The sequence below is a fragment of the Onychomys torridus genome, chromosome 1 (genome assembly GCF_903995425.1).
Source record: "Onychomys torridus chromosome 1, mOncTor1.1, whole genome shotgun sequence".
Taxonomy (NCBI): Eukaryota; Metazoa; Chordata; class Mammalia; order Rodentia; family Cricetidae; genus Onychomys; species Onychomys torridus.
This window is the reverse complement of record NC_050443.1, coordinates 58865545-58877834: the sequence shown is the minus strand read 5'-3', so window position 1 is coordinate 58877834 and position 12290 is coordinate 58865545. Positions and strand designations below refer to the sequence as shown.

At 48.3% G+C, this 12290-nt stretch overlaps 1 protein-coding gene across 1 annotated transcript; it reads right to left on the bottom strand.

The window, feature by feature from the left end:
• Positions 1 to 2271: 2271 nt before the first annotated feature.
• Mrps11 (mitochondrial ribosomal protein S11) lies at positions 2272 to 12182 on the bottom strand. Its single transcript, XM_036176955.1, has 6 exons — positions 11943 to 12182; positions 11708 to 11815; positions 6186 to 6284; positions 4262 to 4391; positions 3138 to 3203; positions 2272 to 2589 (listed from the first exon to the last, which is right to left on the bottom strand). Exons 1-6 carry the CDS (start codon positions 12005 to 12007, stop codon positions 2482 to 2484), a joined length of 576 nt encoding a protein of 191 aa, XP_036032848.1. The 5' UTR covers positions 12008 to 12182; the 3' UTR covers positions 2272 to 2481.
• Positions 12183 to 12290: the final 108 nt, after the last annotated feature.

Sequence of the window (12290 nt, the reverse complement as noted above, 5' to 3'; positions counted from 1 at the left end):
TCTTCTTTCAAGTTGGCATGCCATTCAGGCTGGGGGCAGATGGTTCCTGGAAAGCCAGTGATATTCCAGCAGCCAGGGATACACTGTTAAACAGGCTTCCTTTGGCAGTGACCGTATCTTGGCTGAGAGAAGTGAAAACGCTCTGTGCTGAAAGGAGACTTCATTCTTTCCGTGAACAGGAGAGGAAAGGAATCCCTACATTGCCAGTCCTGAGGCACTGGCTTTAGGAGGAAATCTCTAAGTGCTACCCCTGCCATAATAGAGGGTATCCAAGGCCTGCTGGTCAGAGGACATCAATATAGCTTAGGCCTCTTCTCTGCATGGGGGGTAAGTTCACAGCTCACCACTCCTCTGAAGGTGAGAAGGGCCTGAGGCAACAGCCCAGTATGAGGAAGCAAAAGTTGCCTGGACTGGCCAGCCTTCACAGAGGAGGCCTTGGTTTCTGCAAGGGGTACACAACAGCCTTTGAGAAGCCAAGTCCAAAAGACTGAGATGATACAGGCAAAAGAAAAGGGTGTTGCTCACTACTCAACAATTTGCCACAATAAAGCCAATTCATATCCTGGTGAAGCACTTGGAAAAAGTGGTCCATGCACGGCTGGCTCATGGCTAAGTGTGCCAGGGCTGCATTTCGGAAGGTGGGCCCGATCTTCAAGCCCGGTTTGACAAGAAGGCTTTGGTTGATTTGATACAATGTCTCACGAAGCCCTGGCAGGCTTCAAAGTCACCATTATCCGTGGGGTATAGCAGACTTCACTTGTAGTTGGCCATGGGTCCCTCTTGCTCTGTCCTGAGTTCCCTTGGTCCACACTACTGCCTTTTGGCTATCTGTTGGGTTCAACCAGGAGCCCAGCCAGTGTCTGGAGCAAAGCTGTTGGAGGACTTCCTCTTGTCCCTGTCTGTGTGGCCACTCCTGTGAAGTACCTGTCTCCTTGGCTCAGATCCACCAGGCTAGTTCCTTCATCAGACCTCAGGCTGAGGGTGGAAGCTGTTCTCACCGTCCTGAGTTTCTAGCACTCCCCTACCCCCTTATTTCTTCTCCTGAGCCTGCCCAGTCCTCTGCAGAGAACCTTCACATAGCTGTTTGCTGAAACCTTTTTGCTGTTTCTGCTGGAGCCACAATCAGCTGCTTCAGGCCCATTGCCACTTTATAAAGGCCAAGCCATGAAGAATGGCTTCAAAAACCTCACTTCTCAAGTCTATTTTATTTGAAATCTTTACTTTTATTGTCATCAATAAAGAAATTGCGGCAGTTCGCGCACAGCATCTGTATGTGTATATATATATGTATGTGTGTGTGTGTGCGCGCGCGCGCGCGCGCGCGCATGCGTGTATAATGTCAGGCGCTACTCAGTGGGATTCTCTAATGCAGTTTGGACAGTGTTATATTAAAACGCTGGCCCTCCTCCCACAGAGGCTTTAACACAAGAAGCCTTCAGCGGGGTTAAGTCACTGCTCTCAGGATACTACTCACACATCCTGCTAAGGATTAAAAGGAGCAGGGAGACATTTCTCCTTAACTTCCTCTAAGTTGGTAGTCTTGTCCTTCCTTCAGCTCCAACATAGTCCTTCCTGCCTACCCAAATGGCAGCTGTGGGCCTTACCAACTGGGCTGCAGCCCTGTCTGGGAGGAGTGGGACTGTGTTGTGGGCATTTCCTTTCAAGCTTCTGTGATGCTCTCAGCGGAGGGGCAGAGGAAGAGGCATCTCCCCTGTAGTGCTGCTGTTTCCAGAGCCCTGGCCTCTGGCACTGGTGAATGCCTGGCAGAGTGGCAGCCGGGGGGTTCTGAGCTGTGCCAATCTGTCTGTGCCATCTAGGTTCTACACTAGCACAGCTCTCAGTACCCCACTCTCCGTACTTCTTCCTGGTAAATCCTGTTCCATACAACTCCACCAGCCTGCCTTTGAGATGACTTCCTCTTGCATTTGGGGACTGCTAAGTCCACAGAGTATAAAGGATGGGCACTCTCAGGAAATCTGAACTTCAGAGCCCCCCCCCCCCCCCCCGCGCCCACACACTACTAGGGCTAACTTCAAGCACGCCCTCCACCTGTGAATCTGGGAACTCCAGAGGATGGGAAAAAGCCCACTCACCTGGGTTAAAGGCTCAGTTGTTGGCTGTGACAAGATCTGGACACCTTGGTTAAGAGGCTCTAAAGGCAGTGTGCAAAGAAGGCACAGTGGACTGCAGATCCTGTTCCACTGTAACCCTTCCATGGGCTACACTTCCCTCATGGTCTTGGAAGTCTGTATGGGCACAAACACTGACAGCTACCACACAGAGCAGTCCTTTATTGTCAGAGCACAGCCGAGGCTGTGCTTGCAGTGCCCACCCATCGTGTCCAGCCCCAGGTGCAAGCAGGAGCGACACCTCCTCGGAGGGCTTGCGGGCAGCCAACTCCAGCAGCTCCCACAGTGGGACTTTCAGGATCCACTTGGAGTGGAGACTTTAGGTCAGCTTCCAGTGCACGGTTCCTTCCCATCACAGCCTTCGAGCCTTCCGGGGCCGGCAGCCATTGTGTGGGACAGGAGTGTTGTCTGTGACTGAGATCACTTCCAGACCCCCCATGGTCAGGCCTTTGATGGCAGACTAGAAGGATCAGAAACAGGTGAATGGTATGGTCTCCAAAATGATGCTGACCCGGAATCTTCAGACAGGGCTCCGGGAGGGAGGGACGCTCTCGGCTGACAGCTACAATTCCAGCTCGGCTGCCCCCACCTTGTTTTACCATCTGAGAACAGGCTTGACCCTCACACTCCAGCGGCTCTTTTCCTCTCCCAGAAACCCCCCCCCCCACCACTCCCAATGCCTCATTCTTATAAAGTCAGAGAGACGTTACCTTCTAGCCCCACTGGTCTCAGAATACCCCCGAGGGCCCCCAGCACCTTGGTCTACACTTCTCCATTGCACCCACTGTGCCGAGGATCTGTCTGTGATGGTTCCCCAGAGACCACTTTTCCATTCCCAGGGCTGGCACACAGCAGGCACTCAAGAAGTTGTGATAAACTACACCATCTAGGCTTTCTCTGAGGGGCTTAGCTGATCGTGGGAACAACAGAAAGGAACCAAGGGGACTTCAACCCTCCACACTGGCTCTAACAAACATGCACACACCGTGGAGAACCCTGGTTACTTACCCAGCGCCCTGGTCCCATGCCTTTCACTACAACTCTGATGTGGGTCACTCCCCTTCCCGTGGCTTTCTGGAGAGAAACAAGTGGTCAGTGCCCCGCGACAGAATGGCTGCACCGCAACCTCTGGCTCCTGCCGTCCCCAGGAGACTCGGGGTAATGGCAGCAAGAGAAGTGAATGGGGAGGCAGAAGACACAGAAAGCAGGCAAGCGCTAAAGCGGGAAAGCCTGACGGCCATAGTGGACATGGATACCCAGAGGCTGGCAAACAGACAGCCAAGGAACTTAGGTGACAGAGCCACACCGCCACCTAATGGACACTTCCAGATAGTGCTTGATTTTCCTCCAAGCGTAGACTGAGCCTGAATGCCCGCTTCTAAAGTGGGATTTAGAATCTTTAGAGTTAAGTATGTGTCTAGTTTATAAACACATTGATTATGGCTCCTGGAAAATACCCAGAACTCACTCAAAACCTATCATGCAGAGGTCCCACAAACACTGACACATCTCTCTTAAATGAATGTCCTCTGTCTGGTGGGCAATTACATCATTCTGAGTTTTGATGATCATGACTACACAGCAATCAATAGTTTTTTTTAATGTCTTGCTGTAAAGGTCAAGGTGTTTCTTCAGGAAGCATTCCTGTTTGTCAGAGCATACACATTTGTGAGGTCACTGCTATAGCAGGAAACATACAGCTCTGGTCCAAGGCCAATCTGGATTCACATCAGGGAGCTAACTGGCTGCTTGGCTTTGACCAATCTCACACAGTCTGATTCTCTTGAAAGAGTAGATAAGAGAAGGGGCTTCTGAAGACACAATAGTAAGGAACTATATGAAATGTAGTTGACCAGTTTGCTTCTAAAAAGTCACTTTGGGACCTGTGCTGTAGGACACTGTCCCTGCCGTCTTTAATGGAAGGAGCGTTCATTGCTAAGTCTTCAGCACTCTGGTTCTTCCTCAGTTCTGAGAGAGAAAGCTGGGGACCTTTCTACACAGTCTTCTTCAAGCAGCTGCAGTATCAGGACATCTCACGGGGCAGGCAAAGACCTCCCCGCTTCTGAATCTGCTCTGCTGGGAGCTCTCTACCATCAGACAGGCAAAGCACAACAACGTGCCCAGGTACTTACCGCTGCCGCGGCTATGCCTGCCGTCTGGGCTGCGATACCTGTGCCCTTCTTGGCATTTCGAAAGCCTTCTGTGCCACAGGAGGTACGGGCCAGGGGCACATTAGTGGCAGACACCACCTGGATCTGTGTGCTTGGAAAAAGAGGCATATAGCTTTAATACCGCTAGCTTGCTACAGTCCTTAAGAGCCTGAATAAGAAAGAAGAGGTCGCTAGCCCCTCCCCCATGTTAAAGGCAGGCTGACAAATCACACATGGAAGGACACACTTCTGCCTCAAGCCTTCCCCGAGGCAGCGGTTATGTTGGAGGTTAATATCCTTGTCTGGTGTTTTATAAAAACCTAGCTGTTTCACACTGGGCAACTGTTAAAAGAAGACAACACTGGAAAGTTCCAAGTATCTTCCACTCTAACAATGAACAGAGTAGTATGTGAGGGGTGGCTTAGTGGTTAGAGATGCACCCGCATGGTGGAAGGGGAGAACTAATTTGTGCAAATTGTTCTCTGACCTCCCCATGATTATGCTTCACCCCAAACAAGGAAGCAAAACTGTAATAAAGTAATTAAAAAGAGTATATGAATAAACACCCAGACCTGTTGCCTCACTCTGCTCCAACAATAACTAACTCTAAACCCCATTTCCATCTCCCCATCAGCAGACTGTTCTGAAGTGAATCTAAGATCTATCATTTCAGTGTCTATCCCACAAAACATTTGTCATGACAACATATTACAGTGGATAATTTAAATGCTTATTACACTCTATTCTGGGATCAAGACTTACTTTAAATAAGTGACACTTTTTTCTAGTTTGCTCTATAAGGGTAAATTAAGAATGACTTTAGGAAATCCTAAGGTGTGCTTCCTGTCTGCCCTTTGGTTATCATCACCCCACTTTCTGCAGGGCTTTCTGGGTGTTCATGGGAAGGGGAAGTGAAGGGGATGCTGTGCAGGAGACCTGCAGGTCAGCCCCGACACCTGCTTGTGGCCTCGTTATGGTTGTCATCCTCTCCAAGGGCTTCTCACATTCCTACACTGGACAGAAACACTCTGACACAGGGTGATTGAAAAGGCCACAGAAGCTGGGCAGTGGTGGTGCACGCCTTTAATCCCAGCACTTGGGAGACAGAGCCAGGCAGATGTGAGTTTGAGGCCAGCCTGGTCTACAGCGTTAGATCTAGAACAGGCACAAAAAATTACATGGAGAAACCCTGTCTTGAAAAACAAAAACAAAACAAAACAAAAAAGAAAAAGTCACAGACACATCAACAAAAAGGAAGCATAGAAGTTATGTCTGCATATTAGCTCAAGAGAAGGGGACACTGCTGTGGCACCTCTGTGCCACACACTCTAGGCCAGGACTAGTCTGGTGCTGTACTCGAGCTGTGTGGCAGGCAGGCTGTGACCACACACAGGTCACTTCCAAGTGGACTTGGCCTGCGAAGGTATCACCAACACCCTATGCTTTTGTAGCTGGGAGCCCGCTCAGCACCTGAGTACGGCACACAAGGCTCTCGTCTTGTTGCTTTCCTTCACGACACTTAGTCCTGCATGGGAAGGGGCAGTGCGCGGGAACTCATGTAAGAAGGCTAAAGGGCTCGCCCTTGTCTGGAGTTTATATTCTGGCTAGTCTACTAATAAATTATGTATTTGTGTATCGCTTCTCTCACAACAGGACCATTTCCTTCTAATACAGTCCTTCTAACTCATGCATAGGAATCCCAAGAAGGCAGGAAAAAAAAAATCTTACAATTACAATGTACCACATCTATTTGATATTTTTATGAAACTTAAGTACACATCATAAAGAAAGAGGTTGGTTTCCCCAAACAAGATGAAGCTAGCATCTGGCACCGTGACTTCTACTCCAAGAGGGGTTAAGGCTAAGGCAGCTCACAGGGGACTCACTCAGGCACCCCCTTTCTTACTTGTTGTGGGTTGCTTTAATGTGTGCGACTGGGACCTCTTCAAATCTCATCCCTGCCCACCGCAGAGAGCTTTCCTGTCCTGGAGCTGGAGGGTAGATGCTGCAATCATAAGAAACATTTGCTTTCATTTTCCAATTGTTCTTTAAATCAAACCAAATACATACATGCTTAAAAGTAAAATAAAATAGGTTGAGTATAGTAAGACACACTTGTGACCCGAGCATGGGGAGGTGGTGGTGGGGGAAGTGTGCAAGTAGGGAGGTTGGGGAGGGCGGGAAGGGAAAACTGAACCCGAGGCTAACCTGGCATACACACAGCTTAGGATATACTGTAAGACAGTCCCTGCAACACCTCCCTCCCCAACCCCTAAAGGCCTCAAACTTCCCAAACACTTACCCTATACACCAAATCAAATAACACAAACTCTGGTAGTTTGAATGTAATTGGCCCCCATAATCTCATAGGGAGTGGCACTATTAGGAGGTGCAGCTTTGTTGGAATGGGAATGACCTTGTTGGAGGGCGTGTGTCACTGTGGGGGTGGGCTTTGAGGTTTCCTATGCTCAGGATGCTGCCCAGTGTTCTCAGTCGACTTCCTGTTGCCTGCACGATGTAGGACTCTCAGCTACTCCTCCCCACCCTAATGATAATGGACTGAACCTCTGACACTATAAGCCACCACCTCAGTGAAATGTTTTCCCTGTAAGAGTTGCCGTGGTCATGGTGTCTCTTCACAGCAATAAAAAGCATAACTAAGATAAACCAGAATGAAAACTTAGAGTCTCTGGCTCTGGAGGAGGCTCTCTGCACCAATCCTTCCCACACCTTCTGGACACTGCCGTGTTCCAGGGCCGGGAACACTGGCCTCGACACCATGCTGGGTTCACGATCTTTTTACCTTAGTCTAATTTGCTTTGGGATTTCTCTGGGGCCATAGTCTTCATCTTCAGGTGAGACACTCAAGTCCATAGAGGCATAGAGCCAGCAAGGGAGGCTAGGCTTTGGACTGAGAAGACTGGTCTTGGATCCGAGCTTTGTTCTTTAAAAATTTAACACGCATGTAACTGTCGTTCAGCATTTCAGATGGGAGTAAATCTGCTGTTTCATTATGCCCACACACCTAAATCAGACTCAGATTGGTACCCACTCCCACGCTATGTTTCTACTATGCTGAAATCCGTTTTAGGAAATACGCTACCATTCAAGCACCCCCGGGCCCATCTGCTTCTCTAGGGATATTTTCAAAAGCTCAGCACAGTGCATTCCCTCCCGTGGGCCTGATTTTAGCGATGACGCACAGCCTCTGTAGGTGGCTGGCCTATCAGTTTCTGTACTAAGGTGACATTACTGTTTCAATGACCATTTTCCCACTGACCTTTTTGTTTTTGTTTTGTTTTTTGTTCCCTATATTGACTTGGGAGTGAGCAAATGCAAATTTGAGTAAAACCTATACAATCCCCTTCATATAGTAAGACTCTGAAACCAGGAGCTCGAGCCATTTCATCTAGGGCATGTCCAAGATCAGGCCTCTGAACTTCCCAGGTTCAGTTGGACACGGTAGTGCATGCCTATAATCCTAGCCAGGAGGGTCACCATGAGTTTAAGAGCAGCTTATGATGACAGGGTTCCTGGTCATCCTGGGCTCCACAGCAAGAGACAGTCTAAAAACAAAACAAGATTCTCCCAGGTTGAAGACATAATGAGCAATTGGTCATCTGAGGAAGACATAATGAGCAATTGGTCATCTGAGGAAGGCCCTACAATGCAGAGACGGAGCTTTCTGGAACTAGTCTCTCTCCCCACTTTCATACTGGGAGGTGTGCTGAGGTAGTTCATTTATGAAGTGGGGAGGTCTACTGGTTTGTTTGTTTTGAGACCAGGCCTTAGTACATAGCTCTGGCTAGCCTGGCTCACTCTGTACACCAGGCTGTCCTCAACCACAGGGATCTGCCTGCCTCTGCCTGCACTGTCCTGGGATCAAAGGTGTGCTCCACCATGCCTGGCTTAACGGCAAAATCTTTAAAAATGCAAATGCAGGACGAAAGAATGCTAAGAGTGGGGGGAACGGAGCAGCCCGACTGGTGACCCGCTGCGACGTGGTCAGCCTCAAGTCATACACATACCCGCAACATCACACCACAACATCACACCGCAGACTGATCAGTTCTAGTTACGCAGCTAGGAATACACCTCCTCAATTACAATTACAAAAAAAAGGCCATAAATTTGAGAGAGAAAAATGGGGATATAAGGGAGGGATTAGAAGGAGGAAATGGGGGGGGCGGGGCGGAGGAATGATGTAACTGTATTTTAATTTCAAAGAATTATTTAAAAATGGAAATAAACTGCAAAAACCATAGCCAGGTCTCTAGCTGTCCTCTGGCACCACTTCGGTGTAACTGTTGATTTCAGCAAGATCTCCCAAAGTTCTGCACTTCCATTTCTAAGCCTGTCTCCTTCTGTCATCATCTGACTTCTGTCCTACCTTGGCTATGAACTTCTTGGGGTCAGAGCCAGCCATTATCATTGCCAGCACATGCATCGTGACCTTGGCTTCAAGCATCCCTGGCTACCACCCCCTTGTCAGCCTCAGTATCTTCAGGGCCAGCACCCTGATGAGCCCATCAGATCTCCACCACTCCATATACCTCAGGTACTGCTTCTCTCCTCACCTGGACGAAAGCCTGGTCTCAATTCCCCTCTTTCTTCATCACTTTCTCCTGGCAAACTCCCAGTCCTTATTAAATCCATCTCTCCAAACAATCTGAGTCTGTGTAAGCACTGCATGGCTGTCTGGTCTCTATTCCAGGCCTTTCGACTGACCTTTGGGATAAGACACTGCTGTGGGAGGCTGTCCTGTGAACAGTGGGGTGCTTGGTAGCATCCCTGGCTTTAATTCATCAGATTCTACCTCCTAACTTATGACCACTAGAGGTTTTAGACATCGCTAAAAGTCCCTACCAAGAACCACTGATTAGTTTATTGACCTTCCGGCATCAAACAAGCTCTCAAGATGCCTGACAACCATTCTCAACTCAATTCTCCTTCCATTCTCCAGGATGCCCCTTCGACGTTTCCTTTTGTCTCTTTAAACATTCGACCCCTTCCTGTTTCCTCGGGGCCAGCTGATGACCTCTACAGAGAAACAGAATCAATTAGACTTTCTTCCAGCTTCCACCACCAAACATCTGTGCCCAGGGCCTTTGAGGACTCTCCTGTCACAATGTTCCAGTTGCCTATTAGCCCCACAAGGACACTTCCTGCAATGTTCCTCTTCAGGATCAGTCTTTCCCCTGGTTCCAGGAAGCAAGACATACTGTCACGTCATAAACATAAAATCTAAACAAGAAGAACAAAAAATAACCCCCCACCTTTTAAACCCCAAGTTCTCAAGAGTTTCTCTATTCTCCCTTACAGCAAAGCCTCCTTAAAGAAATAACAATACTAGTTTATTTATTCTCTTTGAAACCAACCCACTCCAATTAGAAGTTATTTCCGACCTCTCCATCAGAAAGGCTGTAGTCAAGGTCACCAACCCACTCCATATTGTTAAGTTCAATGAGCAATCATGCTCTCTGCCTGTCAATCCATCTTTTCTGCAGTACTGAACATAGCTGCATTCCCTAGTTTGTACCACACTAAAAAGAAAATCTTGTCTGGCTTTCCTACTACCTGTCTTGGGGAGGTTCTCTCTTTCACTGGTTCTTCCTTTCCCCAAATCTCTGTCTCTATTACATCTCAACTCCCATGCTAGATTTCCCCAAATCTCTGTCTCTATTACATCTCAACTCCCATGCTAGATTTCCCCAAATCTCTGTCTCTATTACATCTCAACTCCCAAGCTCAGATTTTTTTTCTTTTATTATATACGGCTACACAGGCCATTTTAAAAGCAAGTATAAGGCATCTCAAACTTAACCACACAGATCTAAGCTCCATCAGTTTCTGTTAATACAACAATTTCATATTTTCAGCTGGTGGGTGCCTGAATTTCAGCCTTCACACCTCTCTTTTTCTACATTTTGTATTAATAGATCCTTAGCTGGGTGTTGACGAGTGTCTGTAATCCCAAGCACCCAGGAGACTAAGGTGGGATGACTGCTGCACATTCCAGGCCAGCCTAGGCTACACTGCGAGACCTTGTCTCAAAACCCAAACCAACGCCTATACCAGCAAAAGGGATCAAATACCACCCTGACCCAGACACCATCATTTTTTACCTAGACTACTTTTATTGCTTTATAACTGCTTGCAAGTATTCTCGCAGCTTCCAGCCTTGCTTCCTACAGCTCAACATCAACTCAGTGGGCAAAGATTCTTTAAAGAGTAAGCAAGATTGCTGGGGTTGGGGTATACTCTGGTAATCCAGGCATTCCTAAGGCCAAGCTAAGAGGATTATGAATCTGAGGCTAACCTGGGCTGCACAGCAAGGTCATCTTAAAAAAAAAAAAATGGCATCAACTCTTGCCAAAGCTGGGCAGATACGGCTAGGCTTGGCTGCTTGCTTGCTGGATAGGGTCTTTTCTCTTGGAACAGGGATGGAACTCTAACAATCCCAATAGTGCCTGGGATTGCCAAATGAATGACCTCCAACAGTCTTGGATTAAATTCCATTAGCAGCTCCTCACTGCCTGTATCGGGTAAAGTGTAAGAACTCCCGGGAGACAGGGAAACACTTTACCATTCGGATGCTTCTAGAGGCATCACACACTATGTTTTCTCTGACAGCCTGCCTTTCCAGACTGTTGCCTTTGCCTGTAACGATGCCTCTGATCTTGCCCAGCTGAATTCCTATTCAGTTCACTTCTGCACTCCAGGGTACTTTAAGTCTTGCCTGGTTTCCTCAGGAATGCCTTACTCTTTTAAATGTCCAGCCAGTTCTTACCTCTGTTATTCTGATCAGATTATGGTTAAAACATTTGCATATACGTCTTCCTTGGGGGTTTGTGAACTACTTCGGGGGAGGAATAAACCTTTTGCATTTCCAGTACTTATCGTGGTACTTACTCAACAGGTAGTAGCAGGTTTTCAGTAACTGTTAAATAGATGTGAAGTTAAGTAAGTGAACGTATATACAGCCTGCATGTGAAGTAATTATACTAGTGGGATGCAGAATGCCACTTCCCAGGGCTAGGCACAAAACTAATTGCTGGACCTTTGACCAACTCTAAGAAATGCAGCTAATTTCTTGAGTTCCTCAAGTCATATTGTGGAAGAGAAAGTTGCTAGTTGGAATTAAAGCCTATCTCACACAAGGGAAGAAAACTGGTATTTGTATGTCTGACGTTCAGCCAACAGTTGCTAACTCCACAGCTACTTTATGCAGGGTTCGTTCCTCTATCTTCATCAACAACCCCTGGAAGCATTATCTTCACTTTGAGAGCGCGAAGGCTCAAAGACTGGCTTGCATAAACTCCCATAGACGGCAAAAGACATTCAGTTTTTCCATGATTCTGGAGGGTGACGGGCAGAAGTCACAGGATCCAAGTTTCCAGAGGACTGGACCCCCCACTCAGCCCTCACCTGAAGGGGCTCGGAGCCACTTCCTTCTGAATCTTCTGCTGGGCAGCCTCGTCTTCTAACCTCGGGGCTCCGGTGTGGAGAGTCTGAGCTGAGGCAACGGCCACAAGCCTGCAAAGGAGAGCTGGGCGAGGGACCGGCTTAACGGTCCTTTGGGGGTTCAAGTGGCACATAGGACTGGGAGGCAGGCGAGCAGGCTCGAGAGGAGGGGCCGTGGGCTCGAAAGGGCAACCCTTACCTGGTCATCCCAGGCCCAGCCCAAGACCGCAGGAGAAACGACCCGGTGTTTCTTACAACCTGCATGACTGAAATTGACTCTCGTCAGCTCCCGTCCGCGGCCCCCGGCCTAGCTGGAGTCGGTACCATGAGCATCTGTGGGGGAGCACACAGAAGGTAAATCACCTGATTGATCTTAAGTGGCACTTTAGCTATTTTTGTTCAAGTTTAAAATGCTTTATAAAATCATCTACATGGGACGCTCTCCCTTTTTAATGGTCTAATACGAGCATTTCACCGCCCTCCTCCAATTGCAATGGTTTGTTCTAAGAGGTAACCCCGCCCCCTCGCCGGCCCGCGAGGCCTCATG

Coding starts and splice junctions, on each gene's coding strand:
- Mrps11 (XM_036176955.1), bottom strand. CDS start 12,007: ATGCAGGTTGTAAGAAACACCGGGTCGTTTCTCCTGCGGTCTTGGGCT. Junction 6,285..11,707: donor GTGGCTCCGAGCCCCTTCAG/GTGAGGGCTGAG, acceptor TTATGATTGCAG/CATCTACCCTCCAGCTCCAG. Junction 2,590..3,137: donor GCATGGGACCAGGGCGCTGG/GTAAGTAACCAG, acceptor TGATCCTTCTAG/TCTGCCATCAAAGGCCTGAC.